This window comes from Tribolium castaneum, chromosome 3 (assembly GCF_031307605.1).
Source record: "Tribolium castaneum strain GA2 chromosome 3, icTriCast1.1, whole genome shotgun sequence".
Lineage (NCBI taxonomy): Eukaryota > Metazoa > Arthropoda > Insecta > Coleoptera > Tenebrionidae > Tribolium > Tribolium castaneum.
In genome coordinates, this window is record NC_087396.1 from 21561143 (window position 1) to 21574707 (window position 13565).

The window sequence follows — 13565 nt, forward strand, 5'->3', positions numbered from 1 at the left end:
TCTGTGGGCATGGGTGCATTTATGGTTCATAAAAAATTAACAATTTATTCTGGAAATTCTGAAATAATAAATTTTTAACAATAGGAATCGATATTTGAATTAACAAAGGTTTCCTCAAGTATCATATTTTTAATCATTTCTAGGGATTCATAAAACAAAATTATTTGTTATGGTTTTTGAAAATTTTTTCGCAGTATAGAAATACAAGAGGTGTTTTAACAGTTTTACGGCTGTAAAAAACAATTAGCAAACACAAAGAATTTATTTATTCCAAAATTTACTATAGAGTATGTTCCCTACACTCGAGTAGGTGTAGAACGTACTCCGCCACGAATGTCAAAACTTTATGGTTATATTGGTTATGTTGCCCACTTTCGCCGATAACTCGACACGAAAAAGCTCTCCTAAGAGCAAACAACCACCCCGATAACGCCACATGTCCAAATTATGATCGATAACCAACTCCAGTCGGAATCATGTCCTCGGAAGAGTCAACAGAGTCCCGGCAAAACAACGAGTTGGAAGCGCTCCAGGTACACTATTCCCTGACCAAACGTTGCCTAACTCTGCCACTAGGCCATTTACGGCGACGACTTGAGGGACCTGCGAGGAAAATCGGCCTGGAACGCCTGGACCCCTTTAAATTTATCAATCTCTCTGAACCCCCAACAGGGCAGTTCGGGCCTCCACGAAGTCTACGTCAAGCTTGATTTGCACGTCACGTGCCCCGAAACGTACCCCAACACTGTTCCTGTGATTAAATTAGAGAACAGTAAAGGCCTGTCCGACAATTCCCTCATCCAGCTCCAGAAAATCCTAGAGGAAAAGGCGGACAAGTTAAGGGGCGAGGAGATGATTTTTCAGTTGGCGCAGCACGTCCAGGAGTTCCTCCACTTGCACAACAAACCGGCGTCGAAGAGCTTCTACGACGAGATGCTCCAGAGACAGAAGGAAAAGGAGGAGAAGGATTTACAAGCCAAACTAATGGAGGAAGATAGAGAAGTATGTAAAACATTGAATCAAACGAGGACCATTTGACTTTGGCACTTCCAGAGGCAATTCGTACAACAAGAAGTACAAAAGCGGCAAGAAATTTTGAAATTGGAGTCGCGCATGCGCCGTTACAATTCCGAAAACTCCGACGACAGTGATCAAAGGCGGCGCTCGATCTCGTACAAGTAAGTGATTGGTGGACACAATCACGTGACCAGCGCCAAATTCAATTTCAGCTCGAATGAAAACAGCGATGAGTCTCTCTGTAGCCACAAAAAGACCGTAATTGTGGAATTCACCAATCGTGAGATCAAGCGAGGCCAGTGCTTAAGTCGGTTTCTCTTAATTCACGAATTTATCGATAAATCAATCAATTTTAGAACATTGCAGCTACAATCACGTGGTTTTTATCGGAATGGACGTCAAGACCGGCGAAATTGTCCTTTTGAGCGAGTGGATCATCACCAATCGTAAATATCTGTCGAGTCTTGAGCAAGAATTTAATTATTTGGCCAAACTGAAGCACCAAAACCTCGCCCACTATTTGAGTTTTAAGTACGAAGGGCATGCAGATGGCGCTGTTGTTCATATTTTGAAAGAGTATGTCAGTGGGCCCAACTGTTCGTTTTTCATGAATGAGAATCTCAGTGTGAGCATCCAGTTTATTAAATATGTGGCGAAGGGTGTGCTCACTGCTCTCGATTATTTGCATAGGAATAACGTCGTGCATAAAGACATAAGAGAGAGTTGTGTGTACATCAGTGAGAAAGGTTGGTCACACTGAGGGTTTCCCCCCGTTTTTTTAGTGTTTTTTCAGGCATTGTTGCGCTGACTAATTATAGTTTGCATCGCAGACTGACTGATATCTCCTCACAAACGAACATTACCTCCAATTATAGCAAAAAGACTGATATTTATAAATTTGGCGTGTTCTTAATTTCACTATTGCAAGGCGCGAGCTTAACAGAGGACGATGATGTCGATATTCCGCCTTGCGTTCCATCAGATCTCTATGATTTTTTATCAAGGTTTGATTAATCTTGTCACCATGGTCACAAAAAAAAATCACAACTGTTTTTCCAGATGTTTGGAAAAGCAGGAAAAAGAGCGTTTTACCGCAGTCCAATTATTAAATCATTCGTTTCTTCGCCAGAACAGTTTATTATCGTCACCTGGTCACAAAATCGACCATAATATTCCAGATGGGAACATTTCGCCTGATTTGGCAACCGATGAACTTAATCCATTGCAGCATCAAAGTGGCCAGTCTCGCATTGAGAAAGAGTTTGAAATTATCGATAATTTGGGCAAGGGGGCGTATGGGGACGTTATTAAGGTGATTTCGGTTTAGTTGTGTGATTGTTAGTGTGATGTAATATTTCAGGCTAGGAATAATTTAGATGGGAGATATTACGCAATCAAACGCATTAAATTAAACCCCAGGAACCGACAATTAAATAAAAAAATTGTTCGTGAAGTTAAGCTCTTATCGAGGCTAAATCATGAAAATATAGTGCGTTATTATAATTCCTGGATTGAACGGACGGTGATAAAGGGTGACGACAGCAGTGATATGGAAAGTACAACGTCGGGGATTGACGATAAGTGTCCAAGGATAGTCCGTCCAGATGAGGTGCGTACATTTTTGGTCATTTTCGACCAAATTTGGTGAATTTTTCATTCTACTTTAATAAAAACAGGAAGGAACAACTTTATGTTTTGGCTAAAAACGTGTTTACATCCCCAGAACTTGCAAAAATAACGTCATTTTTGATATAATTTTGTGATTTATTGGCTTACTTATTAGGAAATTTTGCGCATTAATTGAGTTTTTGCTGAATAAACGCTCAGAGAAGGTAAATTTTTGGTCATTTTCGGCCAAATCTGGTGATTTTTTCGTTCTATGTAGTTTAATAAAAACAGGAAAAAAAACTTGAATTTTGATCTAAAAACGTGTTTTAATAAAAATGTAAAATACAAAACGACGATTAAGTAAAAAAACAATTCTAGTTCACCCTCAATGACAATATTGAAGAGCTGGCGCCCTCTATAAAAAACGTGGAAGTTTCCGTAACGTTTGACAGCATATCACAGCCTGCTTACGACTCGTCATCGGATGAATCAAGCTGTGATGACGAGAACAGCCTGGACATGTAAGCCCCCTGACTATTTTTTTCTGATTTTATAAAAAACTTAGTTACGAGGAATCAGATTCGGACGGAATCGAGTTCGAAAAAGACTCACATGCCCCCAGCCCCAGCGACCCCCCGTCCACCAAAAGCCCCCAACTGCTCGAAACGGGGCGCCAAATCGAATTCATGTACATCCAGATGGAGTTTTGCGAAAAGAGCACCCTACGTAACGCCATAGATAACAGTGTGTACCTAGACGAGGACCGAGTGTGGCGCCTCTTCCGCGAAATAGTTGAAGGCTTAGCCCACATCCACCAGCAAGGCATGATCCATCGTGACCTCAAACCCGTCAATATTTTCCTCGATTCGAACGATCACGTGAAAATCGGCGATTTCGGATTGGCCACGAACATGACACCGAAGCTAAACGAGCACGATTTGAACCGAACCTTTCCGGAACGGTACGACATGGACGAGAGCAAGACGGGATTGGTGGGCACAGCACTCTACGTGGCGCCGGAATTAAACGTCGCCTCCAAGGCGAATTACAACCAAAAGGTTGATATTTACAGTTTGGGCATTATTTTTTTCGAAATGTGTTACAAGCCCTTGTTGACCAACATGGAAAGGATCAAGATTTTGACGAGTTTGCGGAAGAAAGAGATCGTGTTACCTGAGGATTTCGCACCGGGGAATCCCAAACAGAAGTTTCTGGTCACGTGGTTGTTGAATCATGACGTTGCGAAACGGCCAACTTCGGTCGAGTTGCTACAATCGGAACATATACCGCCCCCTGTTTTGGAAGAATGTGAATTAAGAGAACTGGTTAGGCACACTTTAAGTAACCCACAATTGAAAGGTTACAAGTACTTGATAGCATCATGTTTTGATCAGACGTTAACACCGGCACAAAACATAACGTATGATAAGGATTCAGCAGTGCCAACTTTAAATAAACCACAAATTTATGACTTTGTCAAAGAAACAATAGTCAAGATTTTCAAACAACATGGGGCCCAGAATTTGACAACGCCTCTTTTAATGCCCAAAAGTCACTACTACGAGGGCGTGGAGTCTTGTGTCAAACTTATGACACACTTTGGAGGTATTGTTTCGCTCCCGCATGACTTGAGGGTTCCGTTTGCCCGTTATGTGGCCTGGAACCGAATCACCCTTTTACGTCGCTACTCAGTCGAGCGTGTTTATCGCGAAAAACGCGTTTTCGGGTTTTTACCGCGTGAATTGTACGAGTGCGCCTTTGATATCGTCACCCCGAGCCCGGGGAATCACACATCAGACGCCGAAGTTTTGTACGTCATTTACGAAATCATCAACGAACTTCCGGGGGTGAAGAACAAACACGTCACGATCCGACTCAACCATTCGCTGCTGATGAAGGCGATTCTGTTGCATTGTGGCGTCAAGAACCGACACGAGGAGATTTTACAGAAATTCTCCGATGTTAAAGTACACAATCATAAGTGTTAAACAACTTATTTGTTATTGGTTAACAGGACGGTAAAGTACCGAAAAGCGACCTGCAAGACTACCTGATCCAGTTCGGCCTATCCGACAATGCAATTTCGACCCTAACTAACATTTTTAGTTCGGAGTTTGAGGTCAGCAAGGCCGCAAACCACTTCCAGTCAATCACTCGGAAAAAATCGAGCGAGGCGAGCCATTTGGCCAAGCAGGCGTTGCAAGAATTGAAAAGTATAGCATACAATGCGGAGGCGTTCGGAGTCACGGTAATTCCCACAATTTTTTTAAAATTAAACAATTGGTGGACTTCAGTTTGAAATGGTGGTGGCACCCGGTGCCGTGTACAACATCCAACAATATTCCGGAATGATTTGTCAGTTTGTTTGCGAGTTAAAAAAGAAGCACAAACACGGTAACAAGGAGGTTTTGGCCGCGGGAGGGCGCTACGACGCTATGATAACATCGTACCGTAAAATAATGGAAAATGCGAACATGTTAGCCAGGGATATTAAACAATCAGCTGTTGGTGTTTCCCTCTCTTTGGACAAGTTGGCCCAGGCAGTGATGAGGGAACAGGAGGATTTGCCCTCACTTGAGGTGCTGGACGTTGCGGTTTGTTCAGTTGGCACCAAACCGCTCCTCAGGGAGAAAACTAAGGTGCGACTGTAACTTGGTTTAAAACCTAGCTAACGCAAATTACAGATTTTGCGCAATTTGTGGTCGGCCGGGATTCGCTGTGCCATGATTGAGGCAACAAATATTGAAGAGATTCAGGAACAGTGTGGCGAGTTAAAAGTGCCTCACGTTGTTATGTTGAAAGACAGCGAGCAAGGGACTGTGCGTGTGCGCAGTTGGGAACGCGATCGCTTTCAGGAGAAAACGGTTAAAACGCCAGAACTGGTCGAAACCATGCAACGAATCATCAAGTGCTGGAAGGAGGGGGCGCAGGAGGTGCTCCCAATCACTGGAACTGTCTTCAGGTCAGATAGTAAAAGCAGTTATGACAAAAATGAGCACGAGGCCACCGTTGCCGTCTTGTTTGTTACGGAGGATAAGCTGTCAGCCAATGCGAGACGGCGCTACGATATTCAAGTAAGTTGCACATTAATTGGGCTTTGATTCATTTTTTTTGTTACAGATCCGATCTCATTTAGACGTTTTGGTGAAGAAATTGAGCGGTTTTGTGACTGTTTTGGGGCTCAGTGTCGAATCAAATGTCATTCGGACCATAGCTTCGTACCTGGAGTGGGAAACCGACCAACAGTTTCACAAATCGGTCCAAGCCATAATCGAGAAGTGAGTTATTTCAAGTGATTCGCTTTGGTTAAAGTTTTTTTTTTAGGCACCAGCGCCACAAAAAATACCTAACTGACGTCTGTGATGAAATATACGAACAGAAAAGCAAAAAGACGAAACCTGCGGTGATCCTGTTCAGTCTGCTCGACTCGTTTTATAGGTTGTTAATTTAGGTAAATTATTTTTTTACATGTATTGTTTGATAAGATTACAATCTTAGTTACAATTCACACTATCTTGAAATCAAACACATTGGTACCGCATTTGCGTAAAAAAAGTACAAGTGTACAAACGAATCCTAAAACTAGAAAGTGGAACTAAAACTAGTAACTGTACCCTCCTCCATACGACCCCCACTGGTTGTACCCACTATAACTCCCTTGTGGGTACTGCCAGCCTTGGTACTGGTACTGGTCACCTTGCCCGTACGAATAATTGTACTGTCCTGTTTGGGAACCTGAATATTGGTAAGACCCTTGCGCGGACGAATTTCCATAATTACCGTAACTGCCATAACTCGAGGCTGAGGTTTGTTGGTTCGATGTTTTGTCTTTCTTGCCCGCCGAGGCGGCATCACTGCACAAAGGAAAATCAAACAAGGTGGAAAAACATCAAAAAACTCACTTTTTCGACTCCTTCTTCTTGCCCGTCTCTTTACTCTGCTTGATGTACTTTTGATAGTCATCGTACGCCTTTTGCACCGACTGAATATCCGCGCCGAAATCCTCCAAATACTCCAACTTTCGTTGCGCAAAAAGCACCTTTTGGTCCGCGTCAGCCGTCTCCTTCTCCAAGAAGGAATCAATCAACTCTACTATAACATTTTCCGCAACATCGTCCTGTTGCAGCGTCAAATCAATCAACTGCAAGTACAATCTAGGGTTATTCGGGTCTTTCGTAATCGCCGACCGCAAAATCTCCAACGCCTTTTCGGTATTCTTAAGCACTTTCAGCACAAACCGGGAATATTTAATAGCTATATTACTCGAAATCATCTTATTTTTGGAATTGTTTATGTAATGTTCGTACAGTTGTGCACACTTCTCGTTATCGCTCCGCCTCCTCTCCAGATTTATCCTTCTGTAAGCGATTTGTAAGACATTAGGGACCGACTTTTCGAGATTTACTAGGATTTCAGCGGCCCGATTAAAATTGCCAACGCTTTCCTCAAACATGGCCCATTGCAGGTGCAAGTTGGGTTTTTTCAAATGGTGGATGGTGCACGCGCGTTCGTACACATCGCGGATTTTCGGCTGGAGTTCGGGGTCTTTCAGGCTTTCCAAATAGTGAACAAACTTGAAATTTTACAAAATCAAAACCTATTCAATTGGAGAAGCAGCAAAACTTACTTTTAACCAAAATTCTTCGTACAAAGCACAGGCTATAAGGCAACGCTCGAACAAGACTACGATTCTGACTTGGTCGCCTTGTTCGATTTCGAAATCCAGGTACTCTTGCCAGTTCTTTAACTGGCAGCGCTCAAGAGGCTTCACGTGAAAGTACGGCCTTTTGATCTGGGGAAACACAAGTAAAAGTTAACGAAAATAAAAAAAAAAACTGATGAAATAATTTAGCGTTAATCAATCAGATGGCCCTTGCGGCGTCCGCTTTGCAATAAGCTCGGGATTATTTCGCAACTCGGCGAAATAATCTTAGCAAAATCATCATAATAGTTATTTATCGACACTATCAAAATTTACGGTTTTATTTCGGAAAAAATAGATATTTTATGATAAATAAAATTTATAAATGCTGACTTACTCCTTCCTCAAAATTCCACCTCGCCGTCACCGCCGCCACCGTATTCTTGTGTATTTTTCGCCTAATTGAAATAATCCTCTCTCGTATCGCTTTGGTTTCTTCATCTGTACTTATGGCTTTACTGGCGTCATCTTCACCTGGAGGCACGTCCGAATTGTCCGTTTTGGTTTCGTTAGGAGCATCATGTTTCAACATGTGCCTAACTTCCTTCCGTAACGCCAAAAACTCATCAACTTCAACCACTTTATTTGGTGGATTTGACGTGATATGCTCTTGGAAACTATCAAACAAATACATTAAATTAAATAAAAATACAGTGTTTGGACACGAACTTTTCAAAATGTGTGGTGTATCCTTGCGTTGGCGTTGTGAAAAGCCTGTCATAAATCGACGTGACGTGTTGTAATCGTTTTCCCTCCGTTTCCCATTTGATGTAAGAATCCCACAGTCTATCTGAGCGAAATTCAAGTCCACTGGCAGCGATGGCTCTCTCAAACTGCGACCTGATGTAGTCCTCATCATCCGGTTTGGTGGTTTTGACGTAGGTGAGGTAGTGGATCCACAAATCGACCGAAAGGGGGATCGCTTTCAAGCCTCTCTCGAATACCTTTACAACATCGAATTAGTAAAATTCAAACTCGTGACTACTTTTGATGTGTATTTGTTTGCCAATATGATAAATAAAACAACCAAAAAAGAATCCTTTAAGGTTACCTGCCCTGGTGCGCCCCCCGCGCAAATAAATACACACCAAAACATAAAAAAATTGCCACCTGGAAAACAAAATTAGTCTAATTGATAAAATATTGTACGTAATTCAGTTATCTCATCCTATCACGTGGAATTTATTTTGGTTTTTCTTACATTTTTCGGTTTGCGAAACTATATCCAGCGATGCAAGCCTCGCTGTTCATCACACCTTGCTGTGACTCTTTTGGGGGTGATTTTACAATTTTAACGTACTTCACTATATATCAAATGTAAGATAACACAATTACAACTTAAATAACATATAAGTAACAGACTACATATACATTTACAATATCGTATCTTATGTTTTCACTACAATCGTTATAATTAGCAGCCACCACGCCGAGCTGTAGGGATTGCAAAATAATTATGTGAGTGTATAAAGCATTGCACGGAATACGTCTAGTGAATTATACGCACCTCTTCGCACTTTTTCTTGTTGCCTTTCCGCTTCTCGTAATCGGCATACTTCCGCCAGTAGCCATAACAGTATGGATAGTGCGACAGAAACGCGTCGTAGGCCTCGCGCGCCGCCTCCATATCATTCTAAACGAGAAAAATCAGAGAAAATCTTACTTAAGCACAATCAACGCAATAAAAAATTCAAAAATAATCAATTAAAAGCATTGGCATTGGTCTTAAATAATACCATTGAAAAAACAAGCACCTAATAATTGGAGAATTAAAGTAACTAATAACAGTATCGAGGACGAAAACAGTAACGGATTTTTTTAAATTCTTCATTTAAGGAATTGTTTCGTAATTTTGCGTATGCACTGTTAATTTCTTACATTATACAGAGTCAGTTTAAAAGTATGTGGTGGTAAATACTAGCATTTGGCTTTGAAGAAATCACAAAATTAGCAAAATTGCCTAGATCCTCACCTCCTGGTCCACGTATTGCAACAAATAAGTCCACCCGGTAAAATCAGTAGGATCATCGTTCACAGCCTTCCAATATTTGTCCAACTCGGGCAATTTTTTCGGTTTTGTGTTCTTCTCTTCTTCTTTAACTGCGGTATTTTCCAGGGAAGCTTTCTTCGCTGGAGTTTCGCCTTCTGACGTTGGCGAACCTGGATCATAATCCCCTTCTACCAACTTCCGTTTATTTGCTTCTTTCTTCACAGTCGGTAACTCGTCTTCCGACACGACCTCAGTATCGGCCGGGAGTTCGGCACGTTTCGGCCCTGGCAACTCCTCATCAGACACTTCCTCAGTCTCGGGGACTTTCACGGCTTGAACTGTCGGTAATTCATCCTCCGAGATGTTTTCCGCATCAGGTTCGCCACTTGGCTACAAAACACAGTCAGATGATTGAAACGTAAACAGTCGACTCACCACTTGTTTTTCTTCAGTTGTTTCGTCAATGTCTTCGGTAATACCGTTGGTCTCCTCCGGAGTCTCAAGCTCCACTCTAACCTCTTCTTTAATTTCGGGCTCTTTAACAAGAGTCTCAATTTCTTGACTAACTTCCATGTCGGACGTTTCGGCCGGCTCGGAGGCTTCCTCAACCACCTCCTCGTGGTTTTCCTCAATTGTGGCGCCGTTGTTTTGCTCAGGTTCGGTTTTAATCGCGTTGTGTTCTTCGGACTCTTCTTCCGAGACTTCGACCTCCATCAAGACCACCTTTTTTCGCGTTTTCTTCACCGGGGTTTTAACCGCCGGGGGCGTACGCACTATTTTACCGGATCTTGTTCTCCTTACTACAAACATTGTTACCAAGCGCAAGACGCTATGGATTTTCCGGGCAAAAAACGCACTTACCGTTCTCGTTATTGATTGCGTCGTCACCACTATCCATTTTTGTGAAGACTTACGCCCGGTTTTTGGAGTAATTAACCACTTTTTTGGCTTTTATCGATAAAATTAATTCCGACACTCACCAAACGCCGAGTGATTACTGGGCCGGTAATGCAGGGGGTTGGCACACCGACCGTCTTTAATTAATTTTATTCGGCCCCAGAAATAATTAATAGGGGGTTAAGCCGGTTTATTTGAGTTTGGAGGGCTTGAGGGAGGTATAATTGACTGTGGTTGATTTTTGGTTGGGTAATTATGATTGATTTGTGTTGGGGGAGCGGGCCAGAAGTGTGTTGGCGGGCCTGGCTGGTGCCTAGTGGAATCATCTGTTAAGTGTCAGAAAGGTTATATGTGGTATTTTTATAAAAATTCGATCAAATTCGTCGTTGTTTTTTATGTAACGTAACTAATCACTTCATGTAAGTCACAATGTTTTCACTCCAGAACCAAAACCAGGTATGTTAAGTGATATTAGCCGGCGTTTTGCTTTTTGCGCAACTTGTCCCCTCTTAGGCAATCTTCACTCTCTCCCAAATCTCCGCGATAATAACCCCCCGTCAGAATGCCTTCCTGACCAAAAAAGCCCACAAAGACAAATCGCAAATCATGTGCAAGGAAAGCTTCCTGGAGGCGCTCAAAAACTGCGACTTCTCCTTCACCAAGCACCTCAAAGACACCTCATTCCTCAACAACTTCAAAGTCTCGTACGTCTCGCACGACACTTTCTTCGAAAACAAACACGGTTTCTCCGAAGCCGACTTAAAGAGCGCAGTTCCAACCCTCATAGTCAAAAATCGCAAACACTTCTACGTCCCCCAAAACTTCTACCAGAAGCTAATCCACGGTTTGCGGCACGAAAACGCCTTCACGTTCGACATCCAAGTGCGGGGCTTCAAGACAGACCGCAGTGTCAAGGCGGAAATGCAGCGAAATCCGGGCCTGGGCGCCCGCATCAAAAACGCCCTAGGGCTGACCCCAAGCGAGAATTTGGACTCGAAATTGGCCAAAGACTTGTCGTTGGGCAACGAAAAGATGAAACAGATTTTCGCAGCCGAGGGGAATTCAATGACAGAGGCGGAAAAACAAAGGATTAAGGTGGCTTTTGCCGAGGGCTATCTCTTGGCCAATAGCCCGGGGGCGCGGACGGGCAAAGCCGCGCGGTATTTTAAGGTGTTTCAGCAGGTGTTGACCATTGTGATCTTCCTAGCCATTGTTATTAGTTTGATGGTCAGTACAACGGGCTCGATTTTTAGGTAATTTGTAGTAAAAAAAATAATTTGAGCCGAAATTTGTGTTTTTTTTATAGAATTCAATTAGGGAATCAAGTGGAGGTGGACCCTGAGGAGATACATGTGACTTTTGATGACGTCAAGGGGGCTGATGAGGCCAAACAAGAGCTTAAAGACGTAGTTGAGTTTTTGAAAAATCCCGATAAATTTTCACAATTAGGGGGCAAACTACCAAAGGGGGTGTTGTTAGTAGGGCCTCCAGGTGATTTTTAGTAATTTTCTGTCATTTTATAGTGATTTCGGTTTTTTAGGTACTGGTAAAACACTTCTAGCTAGGGCTGTGGCTGGTGAGGCGGGTGTGCCCTTTTTTCACGCTGCAGGGCCGGAATTTGATGAAATTTTGGTGGGGCAAGGGGCTAGGCGTGTCCGGGATTTATTTAGTATGTCACTTTTTACAAAAAAAAAAATCAAATTAATTTTTTTTAACCAGAGTCTGCCAAAGAAAAGGCCCCCTGTGTGATTTTCATCGATGAAATCGATTCAGTTGGTGCGAAACGGACGAATAGTGTTTTACATCCGTATGCAAATCAAACGATTAATCAACTTTTGAGCGAAATGGACGGTTTTCATCAAAACGAGGGGGTTATTGTTTTGGGGGCAACTAATCGAAGGGATGATTTAGATCAAGCCTTGCTGAGACCGGGACGGTTTGATGTTGAGGTGAGTTAAATTTGGGGTAAAAAAAAAGTGGGCGGAGTCGGGGTGCGAACCTGGGAATTTTGAGTTTGTGGGTTTATTTTTATCACTTACTTCTTCAATTCGTAGTTTTGAAGATATTTTAATTTTTCCAGGATATCAAAAAAGTAGAATCAAAAAAAGTGGTCGGGGTCGGGGTGCGAACCTCAAACTTTCTAGTCCTGATTACTTTTTAATTTTTTAGGTCACGGTCCCTACGCCCGATTTCACCGGCCGGAAAGAAATCCTGGGCCTCTATTTGGGCAAAGTCCTTGCCAAGGACGTGGATTTGGAACTCTTGGCCCGGGGAACCACCGGTTTTACGGGCGCAGACCTCGAAAACATGGTCAATCAAGCTGCTCTCAAGTAGGTCAAATTTTTGTTTTGTCAATTTTTACAAATAATTGCAGGGCTGCCATCGATGGGGCCGATTGCGTTAGCATGAAATACCTCGAATCGGCGCGCGATAAAGTCTTAATGGGCCCCGAACGCAAATCACGAATTCCCGACGAAGAAGCCAACCTTATAACAGCGTACCATGAAGGGGGCCACGCGATTGTGGCGTTCTACACGCGTGACAGCCATCCGTTGCATAAAGTTACGATAATACCGAGGGGGCCCAGTTTGGGGCACACGGCCTACATTCCGGAGAAGGAGCGCTATCATGTGACCAAATCGCAACTTTTGGCAACGATGGATGTCATGATGGGGGGCAGAGCCGCCGAAGAGCTGATTTTCGGGACGGAAAAAATCACCTCAGGTGGGCGAACATTAGTTATGATAGTTATTTATTTTAAAGTGTCATTTTATCTACTCGGAAGGGTTGCTAAAGTAATAGTTTAACATTAATTATTTTTTTCTAGGGGCGAGCTCGGATTTGAAGCAAGCGACGTCCATAGCCACCCATATGGTGAAGGACTGGGGCATGTCGGAGAAAATCGGCCTGAGGACGATGACTGAAAGCTCGAAGCCGTTCCAAGGCGACAGTTTGGGGCCGTCGACTAACGAACTCGTTGATAGCGAAATTAGGAGAATTCTGTCAGAAAGTTACGACAGAGCCAAACATATTCTCAAAGCGCATGCCAAGGAACATAAGGCCTTAGCCGAGGCTTTGATGAAGTACGAGACGTTAGATGCGGAAGATATTAAAGCCATAATGACAGAAAAAGGGCCACATGTTGAAAAATCTTAAGTGGATTTGCTACAGACTTTTTTATGACAGTACGCTGTGTTAAAATCGGGTTTCTTCGCTTTAGTTAGCCACTGTTTTGTACATATTTACATAATAAAGCGTAAGCAGGCCTTCGGTTACTTAATTTCATGAGTAAGTATGTGAAGTTGCTGTAATATAAACAATAAAATTTTATTATCGAATGACGAGTTTGAA

At 42.7% G+C, this 13565-nt stretch overlaps 3 protein-coding genes across 5 annotated transcripts; 2 read left to right on the plus strand and 1 right to left on the minus strand.

Moving 5' to 3' along the window:
- Positions 1–281: 281 nt before the first annotated feature.
- Positions 282–6133, plus strand: Gcn2. Its single transcript, XM_008197182.3, has 15 exons — positions 282–533; positions 577–1002; positions 1054–1178; positions 1230–1324; positions 1374–1763; positions 1811–2021; positions 2077–2329; positions 2378–2626; positions 3004–3146; positions 3191–4592; positions 4640–4873; positions 4920–5264; positions 5310–5699; positions 5746–5903; positions 5950–6133. The coding sequence occupies exons 1-15, from the start codon at positions 477–479 to the stop codon at positions 6074–6076; spliced, it is 4605 nt and encodes a 1534-aa protein (XP_008195404.1). The 5' UTR covers positions 282–476; the 3' UTR covers positions 6077–6133.
- Positions 6082–10354, minus strand: Prp39 (pre-mRNA processing factor 39). 3 transcript variants are annotated; one of them, XM_008197184.2, is made up of 10 exons: positions 10179–10354; positions 9753–10117; positions 9300–9707; positions 8835–8960; positions 7997–8271; positions 7665–7944; positions 7253–7417; positions 6528–7198; positions 6406–6479; positions 6082–6360 (listed from the first exon to the last, which is right to left on the minus strand). In XM_008197184.2, the coding sequence occupies exons 1-10, from the start codon at positions 10213–10215 to the stop codon at positions 6227–6229; spliced, it is 2535 nt and encodes an 844-aa protein (XP_008195406.1). In that variant the 5' UTR covers positions 10216–10354; the 3' UTR covers positions 6082–6226. The 3 variants fall into 3 exon arrangements, with proteins under 3 accessions (XP_008195406.1, XP_008195405.1, XP_970329.1); XM_008197183.2 differs by having other exon boundaries at positions 6082–6479; positions 9756–10117; XM_965236.3 differs by having other exon boundaries at positions 6082–6479; positions 10179–10344.
- Positions 10355–10499: 145 nt separating this feature from the next.
- YME1L (YME1 like ATPase) lies at positions 10500–13552 on the plus strand. Its single transcript, XM_965166.4, has 8 exons — positions 10500–10670; positions 10728–11467; positions 11521–11705; positions 11755–11883; positions 11934–12163; positions 12384–12544; positions 12589–12938; positions 13042–13552. Exons 1-8 carry the CDS (start codon positions 10644–10646, stop codon positions 13368–13370), a joined length of 2151 nt encoding a protein of 716 aa, XP_970259.1. The 5' UTR covers positions 10500–10643; the 3' UTR covers positions 13371–13552.
- The last annotated feature ends 13 nt before the right edge of the window (positions 13553–13565 follow it).

Coding starts and splice junctions, on each gene's coding strand:
- Gcn2 (XM_008197182.3), top strand. CDS start 477: ATGTCCTCGGAAGAGTCAACAGAGTCCCGGCAAAACAACGAGTTGGAA. Junction 4,874..4,919: donor CGGAGGCGTTCGGAGTCACG/GTAATTCCCACA, acceptor GGTGGACTTCAG/TTTGAAATGGTGGTGGCACC. Junction 5,265..5,309: donor TCCTCAGGGAGAAAACTAAG/GTGCGACTGTAA, acceptor CGCAAATTACAG/ATTTTGCGCAATTTGTGGTC.
- Prp39 (XM_965236.3), bottom strand. CDS start 10,215: ATGGATAGTGGTGACGACGCAATCAATAACGAGAACG. Junction 10,118..10,178: donor CGCAATCAATAACGAGAACG/GTAAGTGCGTTT, acceptor CAATGTTTGTAG/TAAGGAGAACAAGATCCGGT. Junction 7,199..7,252: donor ACGAAGAATTTTGGTTAAAA/GTAAGTTTTGCT, acceptor TAAAATTTCAAG/TTTGTTCACTATTTGGAAAG.
- YME1L (XM_965166.4), top strand. CDS start 10,644: ATGTTTTCACTCCAGAACCAAAACCAG. Junction 11,468..11,520: donor ACAACGGGCTCGATTTTTAG/GTAATTTGTAGT, acceptor TTTTTTTTATAG/AATTCAATTAGGGAATCAAG. Junction 11,884..11,933: donor GCGTGTCCGGGATTTATTTA/GTATGTCACTTT, acceptor TTTTTTAACCAG/AGTCTGCCAAAGAAAAGGCC.